The sequence below is a fragment of the Loa loa genome, assembly GCF_000183805.2.
Source record: "Loa loa unplaced genomic scaffold supercont3.290, whole genome shotgun sequence".
Classification (NCBI taxonomy): Eukaryota; Metazoa; Nematoda; class Chromadorea; order Rhabditida; family Onchocercidae; genus Loa; species Loa loa.
The window spans coordinates 22,560-31,221 of record NW_018108470.1 but is presented as its reverse complement, the minus strand read 5'-3'; the positions used below and the strand labels follow the sequence as shown (position 1 = coordinate 31,221).

General features: G+C 32.7%; 2 protein-coding genes across 2 annotated transcripts; both read left to right on the top strand.

Annotated features, from left to right (window-relative positions):
• Positions 1 to 198: 198 nt before the first annotated feature.
• LOAG_08099 (hypothetical protein) lies at positions 199 to 414 on the top strand (the record flags this gene model as incomplete). Its single annotated transcript, XM_003143631.1, has 1 exon — positions 199 to 414. A coding segment is annotated over one exon (216 nt), but the record flags the coding sequence as incomplete, so codon positions are not given.
• Positions 415 to 2,828: 2,414 nt separating this feature from the next.
• On the top strand, positions 2,829 to 8,363 carry LOAG_08098 (Mpp10 protein; the record flags this gene model as incomplete). Its single annotated transcript, XM_020447613.1, has 18 exons — positions 2,829 to 2,931; positions 3,037 to 3,077; positions 3,448 to 3,541; positions 3,658 to 3,710; positions 3,785 to 4,449; positions 4,541 to 4,718; positions 4,801 to 4,959; positions 5,071 to 5,310; positions 5,510 to 5,635; positions 5,745 to 5,856; positions 5,943 to 6,016; positions 6,098 to 6,239; positions 6,383 to 6,450; positions 6,741 to 6,878; positions 6,985 to 7,095; positions 7,308 to 7,493; positions 7,889 to 8,062; positions 8,289 to 8,363. The coding sequence occupies 18 exons, from the start codon at positions 2,829 to 2,831 to the stop codon at positions 8,361 to 8,363; spliced, it is 2,739 nt and encodes a 912-aa protein (XP_020302173.1).
• Positions 8,364 to 8,662: the final 299 nt, after the last annotated feature.

Sequence of the window (8,662 nt, the reverse complement as noted above, 5' to 3'; positions counted from 1 at the left end):
CCTTGGTAATCATGCAAAAGCTACTAGAATAAAAAGAAAAATAACATAATCAGCTACGATATGGTCATTTCAGCAAATGAACCATGAAAAGGTGAAAACTGAAATGTCATCAAAACCAGTTGTTGATTTGTCCTGAAAACAAAGATTGTATGTGACATTTGGTGACAAATATTTCAACGATGGATGAAAAAGTTCTAGGAAAAACTTCTTAAAACAGAATTGTACCAGAAAATAGTCAAAATCACTGTTTTGCTATTTACTGCAAGCTATACCAGAATATGGTATTTTGAACCGCCAAAAGTATTTGCACCTGAAAATTACCGGGATAGGATGAAATGCATTGAAATTGCAAAACCTGATCACATGCCTGACCGTATCCATCACATATCAGACATCCAGTATTTTGAAAATTGAACAAACTGAATTATACTTCTATTTAATCGATCTAATCCATTTGACCTGTCACTTAGAATATTTGGACAATTTTTTTTTTTGCAAATTAATTCACACAAATACAAACCCATTTAACCTGTCACCCTAATATTTTTCATAACTTTTTTGCAAACAAATTTATTTCCCATTAACAAAAAGATGATAATTGTCATAGCTCCATCTTCACTACTAAAAATTTCTTCCGGACTAATTATAATAATTTATAATTCATCGTTGATAGTTCATTTGCTTTTGCACCAATTCAAAATTTACTTTAAACAATTTAGATTGCAAGAACTAATTTAAAAAGTTTGCATGTATAACTTGACTTATTTTGAACTTATCCTTACTTTTTCAAATAATTATCATAGTGATATTTTCAAATGGTTTTAATTTAATTTCATGTTCGAAATGATATTTCATGCTGTTAATAAATAAACATTTACTTTTACGTTCAGATCGCTTAAATTTAGGATCTAAAATAATGGAATTCATATTTGAAATTATATAATGATCAAATATTAACTGATGAAGACAAAATCAGATCAGGAGGGATTAGGAGATCAATTTAGAAAAATTAATTGATGGTGAAAAATCAGTTTGTACCATTTAAATCAAGAAATTAATGTCTTTAATGAAATAGAATGGAAATGGAAATTCGAATTGGAACAGTTCTGTTCTCAATGTGGTTATTACTGAGTTGGATTGCGTTTTCTCGGAAAATGCTAATTTTTCGATTTATTTAGTTAATGGTTACCGATTCTTTCTTAAATAAAAAAAAGAAACTCTTCGTAATTAACTTTATTTTCCCGGAATTATCAACGTATTCAATCGTTGTTTTTATCGACACTTCAAACTTTTCCAGATGTTTCAAAAGGCATTTTTCTAATAAACACCAGTGACCAAGATCAAAGACCAAAGGGGGATCAAGGACCAGAGATCACTTTAAAACAGGAATAGTTCTGATTATCTTAATTACTTCCGCAATAAATCATTGGATTTCCTAAAATAAAGGTTAAACATGAACACAGTATATTATGCTATCGAAACTATCAGATAGAATAAATCTTCCTAAAATACATTTATTAGCCTTTCTGTTCCTCTATAAGATGCATGAATAAAAGCTGTCATATTGACAGTTAAGCTGTCACTAATACATGCAAAACTTTTCACGTTAAAAAAGAGACGTAAAAAAATTCATAAAAACGTGGAAATTTAGTCAAATGATTAATTAGTCCTCTGTTTCTTACATGGAAAAAGTAAAGTCATTTGCTATGATTTTTTCCATATGTTTCGATATAATTTTTATTGGTAAGCAAATAGCGCATATTACTAAATTGAGATAATCTTGCTCTTTCGCCCTTCCTTACATCTAATAACATTTGCGCCTGCTACAAAGAAACCTGCTACAAAAAAATTCACCTTACATCTCATCTAATGACATTTGCGCCTGCTACAAATAAATTCACCTTACATCTCATCCAATGACATTTGCGCCTGCTGCAAAGAAATTCACCTTACATCTCATCTCATGACATTTGCGCCTGCTACAAAAAAAAAAGCCCTTCTCAGCAGAAAGAGTGTAGCAGAAGAGGAGTGCGAGATAGTTAGAGCATTGAGCAAAATAGATGAAATAAGAAAGAGATGTAGCGGAATGCAAGTCAAAATTGTTTCACATACCTAAGATGCTACCTTTCAAGATTTTTATTTATTTCTTGAATCTCTTCATTCTTTCTTATCATACAAAACATTCTTTAATCTTACCTATTTCTATTTAACCTTCCCCTTATCTCTTCGTTATCACTTATTCACTTATTTTATCATCTACGTTATTTTACTCTACCGATTAATTGTAAATTATGGTAAACGTGGGAAATTTTATTTTAAATTTTTCCTGTGAAACCGTGCATTTCAAATCCCAATACTATCACTATCGTTATAATCAGTTACCAATGATCGCGTTTTTTTTTACAATGCGATCTTGTTTTCGTAACAATGATAATAAAAATCTGCAAATTATTTATTTCAAAAGCATTTACAACAAAGGATCATATCGTTATCATTTAAGCATTATTGGTAACTTCTTGTTTGTTGCCATTGTTTATCTAAATATGCCTGATAAAATATCACTTTTTTATATCAATAAATAGGCTATGCTAGAAAGAAATCACCGTGTTAGCAATTTAGTGAGGTGGGAATTTCTACCAGTGCGATCATGCCGAATTATACCTTAACATATAATTTATTTTACGTATTTTTTGTAACAGACAATTTCAGAGTTTCTTTCTGAGGACGTTAAATCTGAGACAAATTGCACAATTGTGAGAAGCTAGAATAGATTGCAAAAAGTAGTCAATCCAGTAACATTCATGCAAGATTCGATATCTGATGTGAGTATGGCATCACGACGACGTTCACGTAGATTGGCATCACAAGAACCGGAGCCTTTCAGTGCATGTTCATCAACTGATGTATTGGAAGTTGGCGATGATGAACAGGGTATATATGTTTTTTTAATCAGTCTAAATTAATTTTAGTATTAGAAAAATTATGAGCCGAAATAATTGGTTTCAGTACTTACTATAATAAAATCAAATGATGCAGGCAAACGAACAGAGGAAATGAAGATGGAGACTTCACAGAAAGTTGGTTTTCCTGTCTTTTTTTTGTTAAAGATATTGTTAAAGAAAAGGCTGTGATGCATTTTTTTCTAATGAATAGTTGTTAATTATCGCTGTTGCTATTTGATTTATGATATCAAGATTTGACATTAAATTTGAAATTCGGTCTTTAGGCTGCTATGATATTTTCACTCCTTTTTTTATTTGCTGGTTTGACTCTTTTAAATATCACCCAGCGCATTAGAATTTTACTTAGTTTGTCGAATGAATATGTTTACAAAGAAATAGATTATTCTAGAGATGTTAAACAGTACCAAGTGAATTTAATTTTATTTTAGCTCTTGGGGTATGTGTAATAGTCATTCCCTAATGTTGTCATTGTAACATTTTTTAGCAGGGACAGAAAGACTCAAGTTCTCAAAGTTCGCCAGTTGCTTTACGAACGCGATCACGATCGCGTTGCTCCAGTATGGAATCAAATGATGCGGGTATTATATTTTATCATCCTCTGTAGTTTCATGACACTACGACCTACGTTAATTTTCGTGTAATATCAATAATATCCATGTATATTTTGTATCATCTTTGAGTTTTTTATTTTCAGGCATTATTGGGGATATCCAGAAAGCAGTCAGTATTATATTAACTCCAAAGAAGGTTAGGATTGGCTTCATTCAAATTTCCTAAATTTTTTTGTCAACTATTGCGTTTACTTTTTTAATCATTTTCAGAATTCAACGACTCCAGTGAAATCGTGCCGAAAAAGGACTTCACTGATGCCCCAATTAGAAGAGATCGTTGAAGAGCAACCAAAATGCAGAGACGAAGATAGTAATGAAGAGAGATTAATGGAAAGGAAAACAGAAACGAAAAAAGTGCTGAAAAAGAAAGAAAAGCTATCGGAAGATGAGAGAGCGCGTGTCGAAGTGGGTAAGGAAAGCTCTGCAAAGAGATCTAATAAGAAGGGTATTTTCGCACAAGATGTGGCTGTTGAAAAAGAGTCGGTAAAAACGCAGGGAGGAATTATAGAAAACTCATGGAGTAAGTCAAAGGGAAGCCCAAATGAATCATGTGTAAAAGGTTCGGAGAAATCATTGACAAGGAATACAAGAAAATCGCGTACAGACAATTCAGATCATTTTCTGCAAGACGGTATGAAGATTTCCCCTGCAAAAAATTCAGAAACTTCATTGGCAAGGATTCGGAGAAAATCATCGGTAATGATTTCAAAAGAATCCTCGGCGGAAAAGAATCCAGAAGAAATGCTGACGAACAATTCATCAAATACTACTGATTATTTGGAACAGGAAGCTAAAGTCGTCACTGAGACGAATTTAGACGAGGGCAGTTTGAATATATGGCCAAAATTGGATGACCTATTATCGTTGTGGTTGAGGTAACTATTTTTTTTCTCATAATGCGACCAGAGTTTCAAATTCTTGGTCTCACTCGATGTTTTTTCCTTTTTCAATTAAAAATGATTCTAGGCGTAGTGAACAAAATATACTGGTCGATAATATTAAGAAGGCTTACGCGTTTGTGAACGAAGTAGACACAGCAGTGCTGACGATATCGCAGGAACTGATTACAACTAATAGCGAGATGATTTGGCAGCAAATAGCCTATGGCAACAAAAAATTCCATCGATATTTTGCAAAAACTAAGGTTTTCCACTTTTCTTTTTTTGGATTTACTATAAAACTTTAATTTTATTGCAATAATTTCTCGAAAATTTTTACTTTTTTAGCATTTCTTGGATGTTGAGATACCTACAAATAAGGAACCTGCAGAGGAACAAGACGATGCACTTTCTCCAGCTACTATACCGAAATTTCAAGACGAAAGTTCTGATGGCAGTGAAGAAGACAGCACTGACCTCTTTAACCTTACAGAAGATGAAGTTAAGGTGCGTTTATTTGTTAAGAAAGAAGGGATGGTAATTTTAGGTTGTTGTTCCTTGTGAATCTCATAAACTTGGTTTTTAATGAAGCACATGCTTATGTAACTGAATTTTCAGAGACTTGGTAAGGATCTCGATGGTAGTAAAATTAGTAAACATGATGATGACAACTACAATAATGTGTCAAATAGCGAAGATGATGGCGTTTCTAAAGTTTCTGACAGGGTGACCAAAAAGCGTTGGAAGAGTGCAATTGATGATCATTTCTTCTCATTGGCGGAGATGGAAGAGTATTTGGATAAACAAGAAAAAGGCCAGGCTCATCGAGATGAAAATTTTTTCGAACAGTTCGATGAGGTCCATTCTTTCAACTACTATTAGTGTGGTTATACAAATAGTACTTTAAAACAAATGGTTCTGTTGGAAAACTTCAAAAGTCGGTCCTTATGTATTATAATTAATTAGTTTCCACTATTTTTTGGAAATTGTCTCCTAAGCATCTGAAAAGTTCTACTTCTAGAATTTGCACTGGATCACATACTGTATAACTTTTCAGGATGGTGATGATTTACAAAATTCACAGACTGATTATCATTATACCGATTTTTATGAGAGCACGAATGGTGTTGCAGAAGCGAATGGCACGAAAGCTCTTTCGACGAAGTTGAAAAAATCGAAAACGGTTTGCTTCTGATTCTTAATTGGAAATACTTTTGCTGAATACATTTGTAAGTTGGGAAATTAATTTCAAATCTATTTCATTCTCAAATCTCTATGCGAAAATATTGTAGGTTTCTGGTAAAGTGGACAATCATGCGGAGAAAAAAGTTACATTTGCTGATGAGATCACTGATGACGTGGATTATAAGAGTGACGATGATGATAGTGGTGGAGATGGACAAGGTTCCTTAATTCATTCAACTCATGTTTATTTTCATCTTGTTCATCTGTTCTACCCTATCAATTTGTAACCATGTTTAATGTTTTAGAAACAACGGTCCTTCTTGGTCAGGTGGACGAAGAAGAGGATAATGAAACTGAATTTCAGCATCAACAGAAGAAAGTAAGGTCAAAGTCTGTTGATAAGATGAAGTCTAGGTTATACTTTATTTGCATTTAAAAAATTCATATTCATTGTTTTCAGCTCCAAGAACGAATCGCTTCAATAGAGCAAGCCAATTTAGCTCCAAGGAGTTGGGATTTGAGTGGTGAAGTGACAGCTATCGAAAGGGGAGAAAACACGATGTTGGAAAAACATCTCGATTTCGATCAATCTGCACCACGCGGTTTATATTAGCTATCATTAAACATGATTTTGAATAATTTTGCTTCATTTTTAATCATAAGATTCATTCTTACAAGTCCCATATCGATGTGTTGTTAGCTGCAATCCTGTAATTTTCACTGCATGGAAAACCAATACTTTCAGCGCCAGTTATTACGGTTGATACAACTGCTCAGCTAGAAGCGAAGATAGTCCAACGAATCAAGGATAGAGTAAGTGATGATTTTTCAAATTTGATTAAATTTGATTATGATTATGAAAATTTGATTATTTGAAAAAAAATTTGATTATTTGAAAAATTTGAAAAAAAAACAAATTTGATTATGAAAATTTTGGTCAAACTCGGTACTGTTACCTGAATTTCAACTTATATATATTTATTCAATCGAAAAGAATAGTATCGTGCCAAATATTTCTAGTATTTATTAGCTTTGCTAAATAACGAGATTTTAGTATTTCTTTATATTCGTCAAACCTTGACAAAAATTATACGGGAATTTAGGTGTTTGATGATGTGTTGAGGACAGAACGTAAACCGGGAGCAAATTCAGCGTATCGGGCACCAGTTGCTGAATCAGAACTTGTGAAAAAGTCTCTTGCGGAAGTTTACGAAGAGCAGTACCAGAAAACCCAATATGGAGTATGGAATTTCAATTTTTGACAAGTTTTAATGTATTGTTTAAAATTTACATTTTATTGGCGGTTTATCTTTTAAGGTGAAAATATACAAGCTCTAACTATTGCAGGTAGGGAATGAGGAAAAGACGAATGAAAAACACGAAGAAATCAAAAAGCTGATGTCAGACTTATTCCAGAAATTAAATGCTCTGAGCCATTATCGTTATATTCCATCTGAAGTAAGTATGTTGTCGCAGAGTCAATTTTTTTCTAGTATGTTTATAAGTTCTTTATTCAGTGTTGAATTCGAAGAACAAAATTAAATTGCATCGCTTCACTTTTTCTATTAATTTCATCACTTCCGTTTATATCTAATTCGTTGAATAATTTCATTGAATCACATCTGGAAGTTGGATTTTACGTTATTCCATTACCGCATCTTTTTTTTCAGGTCCGCCCGGAAGTGCGCATCATAAGTAACATGCCTTCCCTTCAGAAGGAGGAAGTAGGACCTTTAGCATCTACCGACGCTGTACTTTTAGCTCCGGAAGAAATTCACAAGCATGTTAGTGGTCCGATCAAAGGGGACGATGAGAAAACAAAAACAGATCGGTCTCGCTTGCATCGCAAAAAAAAGGTTGATTAACTTTTGTCCTATGAACTTAATTGTTAATGGAATTTGAATTCTTTATAATGAATATAATTCTTCAAGCCTTGTGTGCCATTGATGGCATTTAGTCTATTCCGTTATTCTCTAAAGATGAAGGGTTGCAAAAACGCACCCTTTGTCTGTTGAACTAAGATTAGTATAGAAAGACAGAAGTTAAAAGTTGATAAATAATGTTGAAACAACTTCGGAGAATATAGAAACTATAGAAAAAATAATTTTAGGAGATTTACAAGTGCCAGTCTCTCGTTGATTCTAGCTCTTTTTTTTTTTTGCAATGATCGCTAATAATTTTTGCAGCAAATCATCTTTTACAGCGGACTGCACTATAGTTTCCACTAGATGTTAATTTTCTTAAGTTTCAGAAGTGGCAACACATCAGACAGTTTAAAATACAAGAAGCGGAGCTTACGAGCACGAAAAATGAAGTACCTGCTAAAAAATCGAAATTAACATCGCAGTACGATAGCAAAAAGGGTAATATGAAGTTGACATCAACTTCGTTTTTCCAACACCTGCAAACCAAAGCTACAGAGGAGGTAAGAGTTACTTTACAATATTTGGTTTTATGTTAAAAAAAAGAAAAAGTTGACAAAGCATTTTTCAAAACCGTATTTTGCCCTCTGACCATTTCAGTGGCAATATTTTGGATGAAGCAAGGTCTATAACTCAATTTTTTTAATTACACATTTTCATTAACAATCCATATCCCAATAAATTGATGATAACCTTCATTTACTGGCTGAACTAATTCATTCTTTTCAGGTTAAAGGTAAGAAGAACAAGGTCACGGAAATGGGTACAACAAAGAAAAAATTAAGTACAAATTACAAACTCTGACAGAGGATGTTTTGCATGTTATCTACTTTTTTCAGTTTGTAAAATCAATAAATTTTGTCATCCAAATATGTTGTCCATAAACTAACACTCAAATTATATCTATATTTTTCATTGAGTAACAATTAGCATAAAAAGCATAAAATTAGGAAAGCGGTGTTATTAATAAAAAGTGACCACGTTATGGTTATATTTTTTCCTGGATTTTACTACTGTCTAACATTATCACGAGTTGATTTATATACTGCAATCATTTAATTGTAATTGTGGTGGTAAGCTATTTCCGCATATGATAGAAGAAT